At 48.2% G+C, this 21,646-nt stretch overlaps 1 protein-coding gene across 9 annotated transcripts in view; it reads right to left on the reverse strand.

The window, feature by feature from the left end:
• LOC147883531 (uncharacterized) overlaps positions 1–21,646 on the reverse strand; it is a 210,081-nt gene that overhangs the window by 43,468 nt on the left and 144,967 nt on the right. For all 9 annotated transcript variants that reach the window (XR_015543789.1, XM_087399668.1, XM_087399669.1 and 6 more), the window contains 2 exons: positions 21,532–21,633; positions 21,339–21,435 (listed from right to left, as the gene is read on the reverse strand). Coding sequence is in view for 8 of the 9 variants with exons in the window: in XM_087399668.1 (XP_087255794.1) it covers positions 21,339–21,435; positions 21,532–21,633 (199 nt within the window). In the remaining variant the exon portion in view is untranslated. The remainder of the gene's footprint in view (positions 1–21,338; positions 21,436–21,531; positions 21,634–21,646) is intronic.

The raw sequence follows: 21,646 nt of genomic DNA on the forward strand, positions 1-21,646 counted from the left end.
TACTCTATTTCATTTCATTTCATTTTGTATCCAGGATTTTTGTAGCCATTTTTGGCATCTTAGCGGTATTACGATGAGGCCACCTAGTTGGCGCATCGTTGATGATGTATTTTCCTTTCGGATGATTTTGTGTCCCATAGGCCATGTATGGCCTTCCGTGGACCTTTAATAAAATTTCTTTCTTTCTTTCTTTCTCTCTCTCTCTCTCTCTCTCTCTCTCTCTCTCTCTCTTCCAGGACCCGCGGACCAAGTCTCTCCTTTTTGATTCTTTGGTCCGCCCAGCAGGCATGTACGGTAGCCCGTGGTGGGGAGCCGACCTTTCAGACACAGAGTGGGCTCGAGTCGAGTGCCTACAGATACTGATGTTTGCTCGGATGATCCGCAGCAAACCATTGGTACCACACCAGATCATTCTAGCAGAGTTCGGCGCCTTACCCCTACAGCTCGATGCGGCTTTCCAAGCTATCACTTATCTACACAAAGTCAGGGATTTCAGCTCCTCCTCCGACGGTCGCCTCCGCCTACCTTGGCCAGCCCTATCCTCCTCTATGGTCTTATCCATTGATGGGGACCAACGATGCTGGTATAGTTGTCTTTCCAGTTGGTTCACCCGACTGGGCCTCGACTTAGACCGGTTGCCTCCTTTTCAGTACAGCCTCGATGCTCCACCATCTCCCCTCTCCCCCACTGACCAGGAGGTCAACCGGCTCATTCGAGTGGATCTGCTCCAGCTCCACACCTGGCGGACATGGTTTCTTCACCCCGAGCTTCCTGTGAAGCTCGGCTTCTACCGCCGACACTGCCTCCAGATCTCACAAGAGGGCTTTATCACACCTCCGGGTTACACACAACTTCATCTACCACATGCGCTCCGGATCTCCCTCGGTCAGTTTAGGGTTTCCTCACACCGATTACGGATCGAGAGCGGACGCGTAGAGGGTATCCCACGAGAGGGCCGCCTTTGCCCACTTTGCGACTTGCAGGAGATCGAGTCGGAGGAGCACTTTGCTTTCAGATGTCCTATCTATTATGCCATTCGAGGCCAGTACCACTACCTCTTCCGCGACAGATTCGGCCCCCTCCCACACATGCTACAGTTCCCGGATCATCGATGCCTAGCCGCTTTCTTACATGAGATGACTCGCCACCGAGATACCTCTCTCCGAGCACGGCGACACGCGCAGCACACACAACGTGAGGACACCCAGCGGCCCATCACTGATTTCTTCCAGTCACACAATACCTCTCCTCAGTCTAGCCGACGACGCGGACGTGAGCGAGAGCCAGAGCCACGACAGCTGCGCCAGCGGACAGACTCACACATCCGGGTCCATGACATCTCGTCTCTGCTCTCTGTCCGCCCCACTGGGGTTACCGTTGCCCTCATCCACAGGGCCACCCGCCGCCCCCGACAACCGAGCTCGACTAGGCCGCGTGACGTCAGAGGCCAATCATCTATCGCAAGGTTTTTTCTGGCCTCCCATTTGACGGCCCCTCTATGATTGGTCTCTAACAATCACCACCTGCACATATATATTGTATCTCCCCCCTCTGCCCCATTTTTGGTGCCCCCCCCTTCTTTTTTGTATCATCTGGAGGTAGACACATATTTTTTGTATCAGGACTAGACACACTGTCCTTCATAACCTCTTTTTTGTAGAAACAGTTGGCTGGCCCGTTTTGAGACCGCCACCGTTATGCTCATTGTATCAGTTATCTTTAGTCTCATAGACCTTCACGGTCTCCTGAAGACTTTAATAAACTTTCTTTCTTTCTTTCTTTCTTTCTCTCTCTCCATACATTTCGGACATTTTTTGAAAAAATAAATAAAAATACATCCCAAGTCTCAGACTTGGGAGGGGGACCAGGAGATCCCCACCAAGATCTAGTTCTATCACGACCACTTCCTGAGAGTATCGGAGGAAAGATTCATCATTAGACCCCAGTATCTCGAGGACAAAGGAGTCTCACATGCACTGAGGATTGCCATTGGGCAGATGCAGGTTTCGTCCCATCGGCTAAGGATTGAATCGGGTAGAGCCGCAGGTATATGCAAAGAGTAGCAGATTTGCATGTTATGCACACTGGGGGTGGTTGAGACAGAGGAGCATTTTCTTTGTGCCTGCCCAGCCTACTATGAGATCTGGGGATGCTACCACTGTGTCTACCTAGAGGGAAGCAGCTTCGGTCCACTCTCATGATTGATCCACTTCCATGACCAAGTCTACATTGGGCTCTATCTGATGGAGATGCACCGACACAGGGAGACACTACTACTACAAAGAGCAGAGAGCAGCAGGAGGCCACTAGGCCACAGGATATAGAGGTTGACCGAGCATAGCAACGTGTCACAGACTTCCATACATTTGAGTCAGCTTCCGGACACAACGGAGTCGAGGAGGAGCTAGCTGATATGAGGGCAACATGGATTAGTAGGGAGAGCCGAAACGGTGCCACCGAGAGAAGGATGCAAAGACTGTACGCGAGACAGAGAGCGCCTAGAGCACATTCTATTGAGGTCTGACCTATCACAGCTTTCCTTAGGGGAGACCAACAGAGACGAGGGTCACTGTGGACATAGGTCAGCAAGTTCAAAGATCGAGGGGACCCCGTCCCCTGCCATAGCGTGAGACAGCTCGACAGTCGCTAGGATATCTTCATAGCTCACCGGAGAGCCACCACTCTGCCAGGCTTTGGTTTCTAAGTCCTAGCTCTCATATTGCTTCAGTTTGCAGTTTGTATTTGATTTTGATTTTGATTGAGCTCTTGAGCTCAATAGATCAGCATAATAGATCAGTACTCAGCAAGGGCCCTAGCGCACCCTGTGCTCCAGCCCACTGAGGCTTGTGTAAGTCTTCTTTTTGTGCACTTTGTCCCATAGGCCCGCAAGGCCTCCCGCGGACAGTAATACATCTCTCTCTCTCTGGACATCACTCCTAAACTTCCACTCAGATCCGGTCCTATTACCTCGGATGGACACAGAGGACTCGGGCTTCCCCCGCTCCTCGGCTGACAGTCGCGCTCCCGTTACTGGGTATGGACAGGCTCTTTTGGACCTTGGACATATACATGATCTGGTCATTTACAATGGACTAGACCGGTGGCCTGCCTCCTCTGGTTTCACATGTTTCCCACATGGCGGAGGAGCCAGTGTCGTCGACTACATTCTTGGATCTCCTGCTTTAGCCCCACAGATCACTGACTTCCGCACTGCACCCTTACCCCCAGGAGCCGATCACACTTACCTGTTCTTTCATATCCTTGCGCCCCGAGCCCCCCCCAGCCACACCCCGCACTACATTACCTATCATGATATACACTTCGATCATAACCTCTCACCTGATTACTCAGCCCACCTAGCCTCCCTCCTCAGACACATAGACACCATACCCTCTCTAGATCACCGAGCCACCCTTATCACCCACTCCCTTTACAATGCAGCCCGCCACATCTTTCCTTCCACTACTCGGTCCACCCGCCCTCCACCCGCTGGCTCCACCCCTTGCAACAGCTGGTATGATGACGAGTGCAAAGCATTACGCCGCACACTCCGACTCACGACCCAGCGAAACACTAGGGCCAACCCACGTCTCACCAGGGATTATCGTCGACTAGTCCGTCGCAAGAAGCTAGCCTTCTTGCGCCAGAATGAGGATACGCTACTGTACGTTCTGTTTAGTAGCAACTCCAAGGATTTCTGGAGGAAATTCCTAGGACGCCGATCCCCCTCCCCCCTCACGGACACTTCCCTCTGGCATACCTACGCACGCACACTCTATGATATCCCTGATCAGCCTCCTCCCGACCTCTCAGCCACCCCCCGCCCCACCTCTTGTATCCTCTTCACAACCCAGGGAGTCATCCACGCAGCGCATAAGCTTCATAACAGTCGAGCTAAGGATCATGAGGGCCTATGCACAGAGTTTGTTGCCTATGGCATCAAAACTCTAGCCCCCATCCTGGGAACGCTGTTCAATGAAGCTGTCTGCCACGGGTTCCCCAGAGCCTGGACCCTGAGCACTATCACACCCATCCACAAAGCAGGAGATCCCATGGATCCAGGGAATTACAGGACCATCATGGTTGGACATGTTATGTCCAAGATCTATGCATCAGTGTTAGATGGCGAGGTCAGTGCTCGCGCAGAGGTACAGGGGCTCAGGGCATCCGGACAGGCCGGCTTCAGGGCGGATCACTCGACTTACGATCACATTTTTACACTTAGAGGGATCATTGAGGAGGCCAGACACAGGAGACAGAGAGTATATTGTTGCTTTGTGGATTTCCGCAAGGCATTCGACACCGTTCCCCGCGCCCGACTCATAAGACGTCTACAGGAGTTAGGCTACGACTCGGTGATTATCTGGGCAGTAGTAGCTCTCTATGAGCGGGTGACGGGGCAGGTCAGGATTGGCACCAGTTGGACCCCAGAGATCACGAGCACTATCGGAGTCAAACAAGGATGTCCCTTGTCACCGACTCTATTTGGCCTCTACATCGACGAGCTCGAGACCACCATCAGGACACTCGAAGGTGCAGGCTGCTCTCTTGCGGAGGCTGTCATCCAGATTCTCCTATACACAGACAATGTAGTACTACTATCCTCTTCTGCTACTGGTCTTCAACGACACCTGGATGGACTTTAGGTCTTCTGTGATACACATGAATTGAAGGTCAACCTTGGGAAAACCAAGGTGATGATCTTCAACACTTCCAGACCCGCTATGCACCGAGAGCAGTTCCTCTTCGCCGGCGACCCTGTTGAGGTAGTTGACTCTTACACATACTTGGGCGTTGTCTTCTCAGGCCCGATCTTCACAATGCGCCCGGCCACGCAAGCCAGGATCAACCGGGGATACGCCGCTCTTGCCAGGCTAGAGCGACAGTGCTACCACTCCCACTTTCAGGACCCGCGGACCAAGTCTCTCCTTTTTTATTCTTTGGTCCGCCCAGCAGGCATGTACGATAGCCCTTGGTGGGGAGTCGACCTTTCAGACACAGAGTGGGCTCGACTCGAGCGCCTATAGATACTGATGTTTGCTCGGATGATCCGCAGCAAACCATCGGTACCACACCAGATCATTCTAGCAGAGTTCGGCGCCTCACCCCTACAGCTTGATGCGGCTTTTCAGGCTATCACCTATCTCCACAAAGTCAGGGATTTCAGCTCCTTCGCCGACAGTCGCCTCCGCCTACCTTGGCTAGCCCTATCCTCCTCTATGGCCTTATCCGTTGATGGGGACCAGCGATGCTGGTATAGTCGTCTTTCCAGTTGGTTCACCCGACTGGGCCTCGACTTAGACCGGTTGCCTCCTTTTCAGTACAGCCTCGACGCTCCACCATCTCCCCTCTCCCCCACTGACCAAGAGGTCAACCGGCTCATTCGAGCGGATCTGCTCCAGCTCCACACCTGGCGGACATGGTTTCTTCACTCCGAGCTTCCTGTGAAGCTCGACTTCTACCGCCGACACTGCCTCCAGATCTCACAGGAGGGCTTCATCACACCTCCGGGTTACAGACAGCTTCATCTACCACATGCGCTCCGGATCTCCCTCGGTCAGTTTAGGGTCTCGTCACACCGATTACAGATCGAGAGCGGACGCGCAGAGGGTATCCCACGAGAGGACCGCCTTTGCCCACTTTGCGACTTGCAGGAGATCGAGTCGGAGGAGCACTTTGCTTTCAGATGTCCTATCTATTATGCCATTCGAGGCCAATACCACTGCCTCTTCCGCGACGGATTCGGCCCCCTCCCACACATGCTGCAGTTCCCGGATCAGCAATGCCTAGCCGCTTTCTTACATGAGATGACTCGCCACCGAGATACCTCTCTCCGAGCACGACGACACGAGCAGCACACACAGCGTGAGGACACCCAGCGGCCTATCACTGACTTCTTCCAGTCACAGGATACCTCTTCTCAGTCTAGTTGACGGCGCGGGCGTGAGTGAGAGCCAGAGCGACGACAGTTGCGCCAGCGGACAAACTCACACATCGAGGTCCATGACATCTCGTCTCTGCTCTCTGTCCGCACCACCAAGGTTACCGTTGCCCTCATCCACAGGGCCACCCGCTGCCCCCGACGACCGAGCTCGACTAGGCCGTGTGACGTCAAAGGCCAATCATCTATCGCAGGGTTTTTTCAGACCTCCCATTTGACGGCCCCTCTATGATTGGTCTCTGACGATCACCACCTGCACATGTATACTATATCTCCCCCCTCTGCCCCTTTTTTGGTGCCCCCCTTCTTTTTTGTATCATCTGGAGGTAGACACATATTTTTTGTATCAGGACTAGACACATAGTCCTTCATAAACTCTTTTTTGTAGAACGGTTGGCTGGCCCGTTTTGAGACCGCCACCGTTATGCTCATTGTATCAGTTATCTTTAGTCTCATAGACCTTCACGGTCTCCCGAAGACTTTAATAAACTTTCTTTCTTTCTTTCTTTCTTTCTCTCTCTCTGTATCTCTCTCTCTCTCTCTCTCTCTCTCTCTCTCTCTCACCAGGGAACTCGGAATCCTATACAGGTTGTGACATAGTCTTCTGCACAGAGACACATCAGAGTCCGGAGCGCCCACTACCAGTAGTCAGTGGGTACACATGGGAGTCACCCTACAGAGATGAGACTAGGGACATAGGGGGGATACAAGGGTCAGGAGGAGTAGCAGTTCTTTACAGATTCACCCTTTTGGGGACCATTTCAGTAGAGCAGAGAGATGCACATTCCAGATTTCTTTGGATCCCGATCCGACACATGACAGCCGGAATCTATTTGTTGCAGTATGCTACTTCCCTCCTGAAACCTCCCACTTTGCTAGAGATATTTGAGATAAGACTGAGACATCTCCATTTGTAGCTCTCTATCAGTCCATTGTCGACTTCTCGAGCCGTAGAGAAGTCCTCCTAGTTGGGGACTTCAACGCGAGGACAAAAACCCGTTAAGTATCACTCGACTTCAAGGATGATTCCATTCTACTGCCAGACATTGACCTTGAGGGAGCATGTATGCTTTGGGTTTCGGTTGACAGACAAGGTCCGATCACATCTTATGGGCAGGCCCTATTGGATCTCGACGGGATGCATGATCTTATTATTTATAATGGTCTTGATAGATGGCCCGCCTCAGGTGGTCTCACATGCTTTCCACATGGGGGAGGCTCTAGCGTTGTTGATCACATCATGGGATCCCTTGCTGATTTTACTGTGGCCCCTCTTCCCCTCGGAGCTGATCACCTACTTATTCTTTAGTATTTCCACCCTCTGTTGCACAACACCTTCAAACCCATTGATTTCTTACTCCACCTATCATGACATACGCTTCGACCACGATCACTCACCTATTTACTCGGGCCGTCTATACATACTTCTCGCTTATATTGACTTCACACCCCTATTAGAGGGCCGTGCTGCTCTGATCACTACACGAGGTTGTCCTTCACGCTTTCCCTCACATCACTCACTCCACCCGCCCACCACCACCCAGGACCGTACCTTGTAATAGCTGGTTCGATTATGAGTGCAAGGCTTTACGCCGTCAACTTAGATTCGAAACCAAAAACAATCTTCCGAGTGAACCAGAGACACTACACGAGTATCGTCGCCTGGTAGTAGAAAGAAACTAGATTTTGTTCGCCGAAACAAGAAAAAACTACTAAACATTTTGTTTAGCAACAACTCAAGGACTCTTTGCGGAGATTTCTAGACGGACACTCACCACTCACTGACACTCAGGTCTGGCATAAGTATGCATGCACACTATATAACATCCCAAATCAGCCAGTTCCTGACCTCACATATGCCACGACCCACATCCTGCACCCTCTTCACTAAGGGGGGAGTGAAGGATTCCGTAATGAAACTTCATAACGGCCGAGCAGAGGATCATAAGGGGCTATGCATTGAGTTCATTGCATATGGGACTATATGCCACGCTCCACATCCTGCACCCTCTTCACTAAGGTGAAGGATGCCATAATGAAACTTCATAACGGCCGAGCGAAGGATCATAAGGGGCTATGCACTGAGTTCACTGCATATGGGATTAACGTCCTAGCCCCGATCTTAGCAAAGCTCTTTAATGAAGCTGTTTGTTCGGGGTTTCCACGCACCTGGATCATTAACACTATTTCACCCATCCACAAGGCAGGGGATCCCATGAGCTCGGAGAATTATGATTGGACATGTCATGTCCAAGATTTATGCATTAGTGCTTGATTCCGAGGTCAATTGATTTGTAGAGTGTCGAGGACTTAGAGCAACAAAACAAATTGGATTCCGGCGCGATCATGGAAACATGTATCACATTCTCACGCTCAGGTGTATGATCGAGGCAGCGAGGGCACGGAAGCAGAGGGTTTACTGTTGCTTTGTGCATTTTTGCAAAGCATTTGATACGGTCCCGAGAGCCCGCCTCCTCCGATGCCTACAGGATTTGGGTTATGACCAGGAGATCATTTGGGCTATCATGGCACTTTACGAGAGAGTCTCAGACAGAGTCTGGGCAGGGTTTGGGTGGACATACAAGATCATGAGCACTATTGGGCTCAAACAGAGTGTCCTTTATCACCTGTTTGGCCTCTACATTGACGAGCTCGAGACAATGATGCAGACACAGGGGGGAATGGATGCTCTCTTGCTAGCACTTTGATCCGGATATTGTTGTATGCAGATGATGTGGAACTTTTGTCTTCCTCAGCAGAGGGGCTCCAGAGACACCTTGACAGACTACGGTTTTTTTGTGAGTCTCATGATTTGAAGGTCAACCTTGGTAAAACCAAGGTTATGATCTTCAATACATCTCGAGCCGTCATGCACCAAGAGCAGTTCACGTTTGATGGGTCACCTGTTGAGATAGTTTCATCATACACGTATCTTGGGGTTTTCTTCTTCGGACCCATCTTCACTATGAGATCTGCGATACAGGCCCGCCTGGGCAGGGTATACGCTTCTTTGGCAAGACTAGAGAGACAGTGCTTTCGCTCACACTAGGATCCACTGACCAAGGGCCTACTTTTTGACTCCTTGGTCCGCCTAGCGGGGATGTTTGGCAGCCCTTACTGAGGGCTAGACTTGTCGGATATAGAGTGGGCTTGTGTACATGTTCTCATGCTATTGCGGATGATTCACGGTAAGACATCCATTCCTCACCAAATCATTCAGACTGAATTTGGGTCATCCCCATTACAACTAGATGCTGCATTTCAGGTCATCACGTACCGAGTCAGAAAGTACGGAGATTACACTTCTGGGCGCATTAGACTACCTTGGCTAGAATTGTCCTCATCTATGGCACTTTCAGCAGGGGTGACTAGAGATGCTAGTATGCACACACAGAGAGATGGTTTGAGCGACTAGGGCTCCACATGGATAGACTCCCTCCCTTCCAAAACAGTATGGGCGTTATGTTTTCTCCCCTCCTATCACATGACGTCAACCAGGTAATCCGTGAGGATCTCTTATACTACACCCATTCCGGACCTGGTTGGGACCGACTAGTGAACTCCCAGTGAAGCTCAGCTTCTGCAGAGATACTGCTTGCACATCACAGAGGAGGGTTTGATTGACCCACCAAGATACAGGTAGATCCATTTACCCCACTCATTGAGGATCTCTATTGGACAGTTCCGGGTCTCTTCAAATAGACTTCGTATCAAGAGTGGTAGAGCACAGGGCCTACCCAAGGAGAGGCGCATATGCACATTATGTGACATGCAGGAGGTTGAGATGGAGGAGCACTTCATCTTCAGGTGCCCTGTTTACTATGAGATTCGAGGGCGTTTCTACTGCATCTTCAGAGATAGCTCTGGGGTTTTGTCTCGATTCCTCTCCTACCTAGACCATAGATGTTTGGTGGGCTTCATCCATGAGATAGTCAGGCACCGCGAGAGGATATTTTGATCACGGAGACAGGACCAGACTTCTTCCTTGGTAGATCCTTCTCAGAGCTCTATCACCGAGTTCTTCTTGCCAAATCACATGGATCCCCATGAGACGAGGCCTCGACATGATCGTGACCTAGAGCCAGTGACCTGACAGCTCAGACAAAGGGTTGACGCGCAGATTACACTTGGGGACATCCCCTCTCTGTTCAGAGCCGACAGGGGATTGGAATTCAGCATGGACAACAATATCTCTTCTCTCTCTGACTGGGAAGGTGGGGGTTGCATCAAGTTATCCATATCTTCAAGCTTACTCTCCTCCTTAGCTTCTTGTATCTCTGATGCCTGCAATTCATATGCATCAGTCTCTTTCAACAGAAATGATACTTGCCCCTCCTCCTCAGATGTGGTACTTTCTTCTTCCATCTCACTGTCTAACTTCTCTTCCATGCCATCGGTCTTCCGAAGACTTTGATAAACTTTCTTTCTTTCTCTCAACTTATCTTGGGGATGATATATCAATGAAAAGGCATTTAATCTACAAAACAAGGACCAACTCACATGATCTAGAGGTTGGGAGGGGCAAGACCAAAGTTCCGATAGACCAAAGTTCCGAAAAGAGGAAAGAATCTGCAAAATCTGCCCCACAAATAGGTAGAAGCACATGCTCTAAATGCCTAGCCTATACACACAAGAGAGAAAAAAATCGTGGCATTAGGGGTAACCTGAAAAATCGGCTGGAATAGACAGCCCAAAAGCTTGGAGCTACCAAAAGGCAGTCTTGGAGCACCGTAGCAAAGTCCTCCGGTTAGTGCACAAGCTAGCTAAGAAAATACTCACAACATAGAAAATTTGTAGATATTTCTTTTCACAGCTCATAAAAGCTCACACTTCACCAGTCCCATAGATCTTGAAGGGGCTCCACGTATCCAGGCTCCATGGTGGCTCTCTGATGAGATGCAAAGAGCTCACGTATCTGCATTTGTCGGGCTGTCTCCCGTGGTGGTGGAGGGCGTGGTCTCCTCGATCTCTGAATCCGATGGGCTATGTCAAGGGTGACGCCTCGCCTCGGTCGATCTCCCCTAAGGAGAGCTGAATTAGGTCGAACCTCGATCATGTGTGCTCTGGTCGCCTGTCGCGCCGTGTACGGTCTCTGTGTCCCCCGCCTAGCAGTGCTGTGTCGGCTCTCTCCACCGATCCATATATCTCTCATGTCGGCTAGCTCCTCCTCCTCTACCCCAGAGTGCTCTAGAGTTGAGTCAAATGCATAGAAATCCGTGACCTATCTCTGCGCTCGCTCTACCTCAGTACCCTGTGGTGCGGTGGTCCCATCTTGCTGCTCTCTGATATGTCGTAGTAGTGTCTCCCTGTGTCATCCCATCTCCATCAGGTAGAGCCCAATAAAGACCTGGTCCTGGAAGTGGATCACTCGTGAGAGTGGGCCAAAGCTGTGCCCCTCCTAAAAAAGGCAGTGGTAATGCCCTCGGATCTCATAGTAGGCTGGGCAGACACACAGAAAGTGCTCCTCTGTCTCGACCGCCCCCATCGTGCACAACCTGTAAGTCCGTTGCTCTCTAGGTATGCGTGCAGCTCTCCCTGCCTCGATGGGGCAAGACCCGCATTTGTCCAATGGCAATCCTCAATGCGTGTGAGACTCCTCTATCCTCGAGATACTGAGGTCTGATGATGAGCCCATCCTCCGATACTCTCAGAAAATGGTCATAGTAGAGCTGGGTCGTCTTGGTGGGGAACTCCTGGTCCCTCCCCCAAGTGTGAGATGTGTGGAGCTGGAGGAGATCCAACCGTATGATGCGGTTAATCTCATCCCGTGGGATAAACTCAAGTGGTGCATCCATGCTATACTGACGCGCATGCACCCCTGCACTTGGGTGCAAGGTGACACACTGGCTACATCGACAAGTGCATTATAGTTCCCAGATAGGAGATTTTGTCGTATGCTGTGACACCTTTGTGAGCCCTTGTCCAGGGACAGTGAGGCACAAGCTACGTAGGTCGGTGTCAGGCACAAGCTACGTAGGTCGGTCTCTTAGCCTTAGGTCAAGTCAGTAGTCAGTTCTTGTTCACTAGTACCCACTGGAGAACAGTAGGTTAAGTGTTTCCATCTTATAGTTTAGGTTAGTCACCAAGAAGGAGGATGTCCCCCTACCTGGAGAATTCCGTGATATCATCCTGAATCAACTCATACGGGCTGTGCCCTTCTGTGGTGACCTCGCGTGCATAGGATGAAGTATCTGGGGGGAAATAATACACCGCTATGAGAATCGGTCGTGCGTCTGGTACTTGGACTCATATCCACATGTGTCACGCATGCTCCTCTCTCCATGCCAGTGATATGAGAGGTCTCATGTGTGATCTAAAGAGGATAGCCACTCCTCCCAAACCCCGCACACCAATGTCTCTCCTCGTCTCCTTCCTATAAGATGACTCCCATGTATATCCTGTCACAGTGGGCAGTCCTCTCTCGGGGCGGCTCTCATGTGTCTTAGTATAGAAGACCATGTCTCTGTCACTGTATGTCTCTAAGAAACCACCCGGATCAGACCAGAGTGTGCCATTGCAATTCCACACTGCAATTCTCAGTCCACTTTGTGTCCCATTGGCCTGACACCGTCATAATTCACCCTCTTCTTTCTCTTCCTTTTCTTCCTTCTCCCCCTGGTCCTGATCTCCTCTCTCTCGGATGATCACCCTACCATCCCTGTATGCACCCCATTTGCCTGCTTCTCTCGTTGCCATGACGTGTACCATACCTTCCCTACGGTGTTCCTGCTATAGGAGGGCGAGGTCACCGTCTAGGTAGATCCGGGTTCCTTTCAAGGTCACCCTCGTGCTCATGAGGGTCTTCCCATCCATAGCTGTTCAGAGCTTCATCACAAGTGGCCTTGTGGGTGCATCGGGCTTGCAAACTCTCCAAGCTGTCTCACATGTCAAGTTCACACCCATTTTGGTGAACAAAGCATTTGCATCTGCCGTAGGAGTATCTCCTACTGTGGGACCTAGGACTAAAACATTTAGGGCTTTACTGTTTCTCCTTTTATCCTGCTCTAGAGCATCTGAAATGAACTCTTTCTTGGGAACAACAGTAACTTTCATGACCACATCTCTCCATTCCAAGATTGCAGCCTCTCCTTTCTTGATTTTCTAGGTGAATTCAGCATGTTTACCCTTCATAGTGTCTTGCAAAAATGCCAAGTCCTTTCTGAGTTTTTCATTCTCAGATTTCACTTCATCTATGATCTTGCCTTCTTCTTCTGAAGTTCCCTTGGCACCCTTGAGCTGCTTCATTTGTTCCCTAATCATGTTCAGCTCCTCGTGTAGGGATGGCTGAAGCTCCCCTTCATCTCCGTGTGTATTTGCCTTCAATTTTACATTCTCGTCTTGTAGACTAATCACCTCAGCTTCCAAGCTCTCTATCTTGGATGTGAGAAGACTGTTTTTCACGTCCATATCTCGCATCATATCCATCTGCATTTTCCCAATTTGTTTTGCCCATTTTGCATGCATTTCTTCTTGCCATCCCTTCATGTCTTCATTCATTTAAGCACGTATGTTTGAAAATTCATCCTTGTTGTATTCTTCCAATTTCTTTTGTAAGCATTCAATTTCAGCATCTTGTAGCTTACATACCTCTTTGATAGTGGATAGACATGCTTTGGCATTCACATCCTCTACTTCTGCCCTTTGGTCCAAATTATGCTGTATTTCATGACTTTGTCCCCTCTGGTTTTCTGATCGGGTGAGCTTTCCATGGCCTCTTTTTTCTGATTTTACTGATTTTTTTGCTCTTTTTTTTTTTTTGCAGGCCCTCTTGGTTGGACTGCCCACCACCTAAGGGCTGCCCATAGCAACCCTTGAGCTCAAATTTGGACGATCCTCATGAAGAAACAATTTCGGAGATTTAATTATTTGCTGTTTTAATTTTCTTGCATCTTTCTTTCTTCCTCTCTCTCTCTCTCTCTCTCTCTCTCTCTCTCTCTCTCTCTCTCTGGATTTCAGAGGATGGCTTCATCATATCCCCAGGATATATCGGCGTTCATATGTCGCACTCACTCAGGATTGCCTTGGGCCAGCTCAGGGTATCTTCCCACAGATTAGACGTTGAGGCCGGCAGGATGCGTCGTACAGCTACCGGACATAGACCCAGGCGAGAGACTAGGATATGCCCTTGTTGCACTATGGGGGAGGTGGAGACTGAGGAGCACTTTGTTTGCAGATGCCCTTTATATTATGAGATCCGTGGCAGCTTTCACTGTTTATTTGGGCACGGATTTGGACCTCTCTCTCGGATTATGGAGTATGAGGATCAGTATTGCTTAGGTGGGACAGCAAGCTGAAATGCTCTTGAGAAGATCATCTAGAGTGTCTAGGTCGTCTGATAGGTTTGTTTCAGGGGTAGACTATGTATCAGGGAGATCACCAGATACAGAGAGAGATTCTTCAGAGAGCACCGTCGCATCCCTGCCAGAGACCTGGTTATTCATGAGGAGCAGGACGAGGTGCAGGACCATGAGCACAAAGATAGCCCATCTTGCCAGAGAGATCCGATGGTTCCACCCCAAGGATGTACATATGACATGATCCGGCAGCACCACAGGATGATCTTACACAGAGGCCGTACCCGTCGCTTTATTTCTAGACGACGGAGGATGATGGCAGATTTTCGGAGGAGATTGCTCCATGGAGACTTGGCACCGCCAGCAGCCCACTTGACACTTGCCCAGATCTTCACACTCATGGCAGGAGGCATGGTCGATGGCCATGACTTCCATCATTTCTTTGGATCACAAACCCCTTAGGGAAGACGATGTTCCTCATATTTCATATTTTACATTTTGTATCTAGGCATTTTTGGTACTCTATTTCATTTCATTTTGTATCTAGGATTTTTGTAGCCATTTTTGGCATCTTAGCTGTATTACGATGAGGCCACCTAGTTGGCGCATCGTTGATGATGTATTTCCCTTTCGGATGATTTTGTGTCCCATAGGCCATGTATGGCCTTCCGTGGACCTTTAATAAAATTTCTTTCTTTCTTTCTTTCTTTCTCTCTCTCTCTCTCTCACAGCAAAGCAACTTATGATAGATGATGTGAATAAACGAAGCAATAGAATTGACCTAAAGGTTGACAGCCCCTTTCCCCCAGTATACCTCATCCCTGTCACCTTTACCCCTTACCCAGCCACCTTTCCACTCATTACTTGGCCTCACTACACCCACGTTGCAGTTGTCTCCCCATCAGTCTCCACTTCCAGCCCCCCTTCACACCACATCTCGATTCTCTACACACTTCATGGCCTCACGATCCCATCGGACTATTGGAATGGTGTCCTTCTACAGATACACCGTCTTCATACATGAGAGGCGGAACAAGACCGTCTTGTTCACAGTCTTAGCCTGGAGATATCCCAGCTTGGAAAGGAGATGGAAGCCAAGGGGACAGCTCCACACAATGGACCAGCTGTAGAGGCAGTTGAAGCACATATAGCTTGCATGCAATCAGCCATTAAATAGACTACCAGGTGGATGGATGTTGCAAAACAGGAATCTACGAAGGCCACTGTTTCAGCCACAATTCTAGAGCAGCAGCAGAGGGCCAACAAGGCACTCAATGTCAGGGTACGTGGGATCCCCTGCACAACCACAACCCCCATGCACGACGCAATTTATGTCGTGACCTCCACTCTCGGGATTCAGAAGCATCGGATTGAGGGAGCCTGACGCACTGGGTGAGATCCCAAGCGAGAGCAATGTCTCATCATCTGCTTCAGAGACACCCAGGCTCGCCTCACATTACGCAAACGCTCAGCTTTACATACCCACCCAGAGATCCACTTAGATGAGGATCTCACACCCCTCCCGGTAAAGGAGAGGCGTATCCTCTTACATCAGCCAGATGTCACCCAGAGAGAGGGAAGTGGGTAGTAGTTCGAACGGCTTCTGATAGGTCCACAACAAGCTTTCTTTTTTTTTTGTGGGAAGAAATCTTTTATTGATGTAGAAAAATTACATTCATAGTTACTTCAAAAAGATGAAGTAACTACTACTCAACTGAAGATCTCAGTATAAGCTGTATATACATCCTGATCAATCAAACGAGTCTGAAGACAATCATAAAAAGATTGTTGCAGAGATCGTTTGAAAAAAAGAAAAGATGAAAAAAGTGGATCACCAAAGACTCTATGATTTTTGTCCATCCATAAAGTCCATAGTGTCCAATAGCGCACCCATACAAAAAATAAATCAAAACCCTGTCTCTCTGGATGAAAGCCAAACAACCAGAAAAATCTGCCAAAAGTAACAGTAGGAAATCGCTGTCGAAGCCTCTGTCTGATAAGAGCAATGAGATCAGAAGTGTTTGGACAGGACCACAACAAGCACCTTGTGGTCCCCTTGCATAGGGGGGCGGGGTCTATGAGACTTAGAGGACTGAGTCCCTGACTTGCAGAGACATATTAGAGTCTAGAGTGACCCTTGCCTATAGTCAGTGGATACATGTGGGAGACAACATATCGAGACGAGACCTGAGAGACAGGAGGAGTTCGGGGATCGGGATGATTCGTAGTAAGCCTTCAGTCCCACATCAGATAGTTCCTGGTGAGTTTGGGGTATCCCCACTACAGTTTGATGCGGCATTTCAGGTGATCACATATCTTTACTGCATTAGACAGTATGGATCCCACACTACAGGACAACGCACGCTTCCTTCGTTGGCCCTATCCTCTTCCATGGCATTGGCAATAGAAGATGATTAGAGGAGCTGGTACGCACATACATGTAGATGATTTGAGAGTTTGAGACTGCACATAGATAGGCTATCTCCCTTCCAGTATAGTGTTGAGGCCCCCTCTATCCCACTCACCTATCACGAGGTCAACCAGGTCATCCGAGAGGATCTCTTGCAGTTACACACATTCAGGACTTGTTTGGTACCTCATGAGCTTCCTGTGAAGATCAATTTTAACAGGGACCACTGCCTACAGACCTCTACTGAGGGTTTCGTCAATCAACTAGGGTACACACAAATCCACCTTCCTCACGCCTTGAGGATATCTATAGGGCAGTTCTGAGTTTCGTCACATTGCCTTTGTATTGAGAGTGGTCAGGCACAGGGCATACCTAGAGAGGGCCGCATCTGCACCTTATGTGATTCCGGGGAGATCGAGGCAGAGGAGCATTTTGCATTCACATGCCCTGTGTACTACGACATCAGAGGTCGCTACTACTGCCTTTTTCAGAGATGGCCTTGGTTCTCAATCCAGCTTCCTATCCTACCCAGACCACAGATGCCTAGCGGCCTTCATCCACAAGGCTGTCTGACATAGGAAGCGAATGCTCAGAGCACATAGAGGGGACCATGACATACAACCAGATCCCACTCAGAGCACGATCATTGAGTTCTTCCAACCTAACAACACCAACCAGCAGGACACATGGAGACTGAGACCTCGAGGACCCGAGCCAGAGCTTGAGACACGCCAGACCCGCAGGTACACAGAGGGGCATATCACACTAGGGGACCTCCCTTCCCTGTTGACCACACCAAGGGACCTACCCACAGGAGTGACGATAGCACTCGTTCGTCGTAGGGCTATAGACAAGAGACCACAACAGGCAACACGTGTTGATAGTTGCCCACGATCTATCACAAGCTATATGCCACCACAACAACCTCGCACATCGGCGTCCCCCTCTCAAAGTTGATACTCCTACTTGTCCCACTCCAAGAGAGCTCTCACTGTGTACTCATGATGTTATGATTCAGGACTTTGGGTTTCCTTTTGTACTCACCATGGGTGTTGATGCCCGCTTAATGGCTCCACCCTTGGCTCATTGTATCAGTTTATCCTTTAGTCTCATAGACCGTTTTGGTCTTCTGAACACTTTTAATAAAATCTCTCTCTGTCTCTCAAAGAAGCCACATACTGACTCTATGAGAAGGTTCTAGCTGAGTTAGCACAACCGCTAGTGGATGGGTCATGCTCCAAGGGGAATGCTGTAATAAGCAGTGACATAGGGGTTAAGCAAGGCTGTCCCCTCTCACCAACACTTTTCGGTCTTTTATCGATGGATTTGGAAGAGTGGATGAGAATGCATAGCAAGGAAGGTGTTCAGATTGCATGGTACACTTTGCTAATGCTTATCTATGAAAATGATGTGGTATTCGTTGCAAAGAAGGAGAGCCTGCAAGCACATTTAAATGAGAGAATTCTGCAAACTCCCAGAAATGCAGGTCAATATAGATAAGACAAAGGTAATGGTGATTGGGACACATAACAAACAAGTGGATGTCACAATTGAAGGGAAGCCCTTGGAAACAGTTAACACATATAAATATCTAGGATTGGATTTCACATACAACTACAAATGGAATGCGTCAGTGGAAAGGAGGATTCTGGGAGGCTTAAAAGACTTATATAGCTTCCAAAATAAATGCACGAAGGCACATTTGTGGAATTGGGAAATGAGAAAATTTTTGTACACCATGCTTGTGCAGACAATATTCCTATACGGATGTCCACCTTGCCCCCAGGCTCTCTAGGACATTCTAGAAAAGAATAGAAACTTTACATAAACGTTCTTGATAGGGGAGTTAGGAGCTAAGGCACAGACACCCTACCCCATCCTACTGGCTGAAACAGGTATGATACCTTCAGAAGGGAAAGCATTATGTCAATTCATGGCTTACCTCAACAAAGTTGAGAAGATGGATGTCAATAGGATGCCATAAAAGACGATGAAAGCTACGCAAATCATGGATTGGCACAAAGAGGGAATGAAGCGGATGGAATCATAGGTTATAACAGCCACTGATGTACCAGAAGATGCATGCAAAATCAGGGAGATAGTGATGCAGAAAATGCTACAGAAACTTTGGCGAAATCGGGGACAAAAATGCAGTTCTACAAATAGGAAATTAACTCAGTGGACAGCTATGTACGCAGAAATACCTCAGGGAAGACATATCAATATTTAAAAAGCATCTAATCTGCAAAATCAGAACTAGTGCCCATGATCTCGAGGTAGAGAGGGGTAGGTGGGCAAGCCCCACGATCCCCAGAGAGGAAAGAACATGCGAAACCTGCCCCACAAGGGCGGTAGAAAATGAGCAGCATGCTCCTACAATGTAGAGCCTATGCACACATCACAAAAGGTTATGGGGACAGCAGGGCAGCAGAGATTATCTGAAAAATCTGCTGGAGCAGCCACTCAAAAGGCTAGGAAGCTACTTGAAAGAGATTTTGGAACACCACAATAAGATACTGGGACTAGCACACAAGCTAGCCCAACAAGTACTCATCACAAGTTTGTAATATTTTCTCTCACTGCATGTAAGGGATAACTATTGCAACATTAGGCCATTTTGGAGCTTTTTCGCAGTAGGCCATATTACAAACTTGCATGGCTTCAAGAAGGCAAAAGGCAGGTACTCCAAGATGTCCACGACTCTAGTAAGAAAAAAATGCATGGCATTTGGGATAGCATCCGCACACCAAAGGATAGACGTGGTGGGTGTACACATGCACATGGTTGGTTAAGGTTCCACGCCTTTCCAAATTCATGAAGTCTGTTCCTAAGTGGATGGCAGTTTTGATAAGGCATGCCAAAAATTGCAGGTTGCACAGAGAGGCCAAGAACTAGAGAACACTTGCATAGGCTTATGCAAAAGCAACAAAAGTACTCATACAAAAGCAATGAGAGAGCTTCTAATGGGTAGATTTGAAATTCCAGTCACAAATTCTAAGACTAACACATAAAGATCTTCCATCAGAAGGGGAGAACCTTGGATGATGAATAGCCCAAGCAAGTTAAAAACTTATTTAGGGGAAAGGCATTGAGGAGCAGCAAGGAATGGCAGCTTAATGATGGAGATTATCATGAAAGTCTTGGAATGCACAGAAGATGTGGATGACAACAGCCAACTTGGTGAAGAAGACACCCTACAAGGAGAAACGATACCTAATAATGAAATTAACAAAAAATCCATAAGCCAATATGCATGTCTATGCAAGGTAGGAACTAAATGTACACACTCTTGAAAACTCCAAACATGCAAAATTTGAAAACAAAAGCAAAGGGATACATATATATATATATTATAATGGACATAGCAAGAACGATGCTGCACAAGTAATATGTAACAGTTTTGACCTCGAAAATGCATTACAAAATTGATGCAGCATGACAATGACCAACATATGACTCGCCATGCAAATGCTATTCTTGAAGAGCATCCACCACAAACGCCAGTATTCCCATGTTTATTATAGCTGCAAATACTCGAAGGCTTAAATGAGAGCACAGTGGAACATAGAAATGACAACCTGAGAGATGAAGACTGTCAACAGCCAAAGAGAGACGGCTGTCATGACAATTTTGAGCAGCAAACATTGTGCAAGACTATACTTGATGGATGGGCGTACTAATGATCATGGTGAAAATTCATTACACAACCAGACAAAGCCTTCCACCTTTGGGAAGCTTGTTCGTCAGCAAGAGCTTCTCCATCAGCTCCTCAGCCAAACACTTGGCAATGTCTTTGGGTCACCCAATGACTTACAATCATGGGATAGAGGCCAACCTCCACAACATCCACTTGGCACACCTCAACATTGTGTACATGCTGTTGGAAATTGGAATCGCTCCTCCGTATGGAACTTACACGCCTATAAGAGGATTTGGCATGAGATGCATGCACTACATAGAGTTCAGATCTGCTCAGATACAACTTATATGGGCGTACTATACTAGTGTTATGTGAAAGGAGGTCGTATGCCACACCAGCACCTGGGTACAAGAGGGCAATGGGACATTCATGAGGCCTTGTCAGCGCTGCACCAAGCTTATATGACCAACTCATCTGTCGTTTTCAGATTATGTGGCTCTTCATATGCCAGGGGCACCAGGGCAAGGAATGTGAGCTACTTCTGTGGCAAAGCGAGCTACTACTACTTCAGATTGGAATAAGAATTCGAAATTATTGATGGGCACAAATTTCCTCAGGTTTTAGCATAACCAATGCTTGAAATAGGAGAATTTGCTTGTCAATATCTAATTTTCTCTGGGCAAAAATATTCTTATTTTAGCAAAATAAGCAGAAAAATTAAGTGAATTTGCAAGTCAAAGTGTGAATATGCAAGGATGCCTAAAGAATACACACAGTACTTACTGTAAGATCTGCACGAGGAGGAGGAATATGCATGAAATCGCACATCATAGATGCAAGAGGGAAATAGCTACATTTTTAATCAGTGGTTTCCTAAAGAAAACAGATATGATATAATTGCACAAAACGACGACGCTAATGGGAGAAAACCAGCAGTTCACCAAACAGAGATTTTAAAAACAAAATGCCTCGCTTTTCTTAATATGAAAACAAAAATAGCTTCGAGAAACACTTTCCAAAATGATTATCAGAGGAAAAGCATCAGAGGAAGACCTTCATCAGTAGGCATGCAAGGCCATAACAAAATTTGAACCAGCAAGCTTTGGATATGCACCATAGATTCATGGTAGAGAGACAGCTTGCCTCTTAACTACACATTTGAAAAGAAAATTTATGTCAATAACTGGTCTATACACTGTCTACGCAAAGTGAACAACTAATTTGGTGGCGCAACTGGTGGTCTTACCCAAAGCGAGCTGCAGAGAGCAAAGACACAAGACTTTGCTTCCAGTGTGGCATGATTTTGTACTGCATACTCCAACTGTTCCCTCAACAAAGGCAGAATAATCTGCTGATCATAG

This window comes from Dipteris shenzhenensis, chromosome 28, assembly GCF_047967505.1.
Source record: "Dipteris shenzhenensis isolate YYH24624 ecotype China chromosome 28, Dip_SZ_1.0, whole genome shotgun sequence".
Classification (NCBI taxonomy): Eukaryota; Viridiplantae; Streptophyta; class Polypodiopsida; order Gleicheniales; family Dipteridaceae; genus Dipteris; species Dipteris shenzhenensis.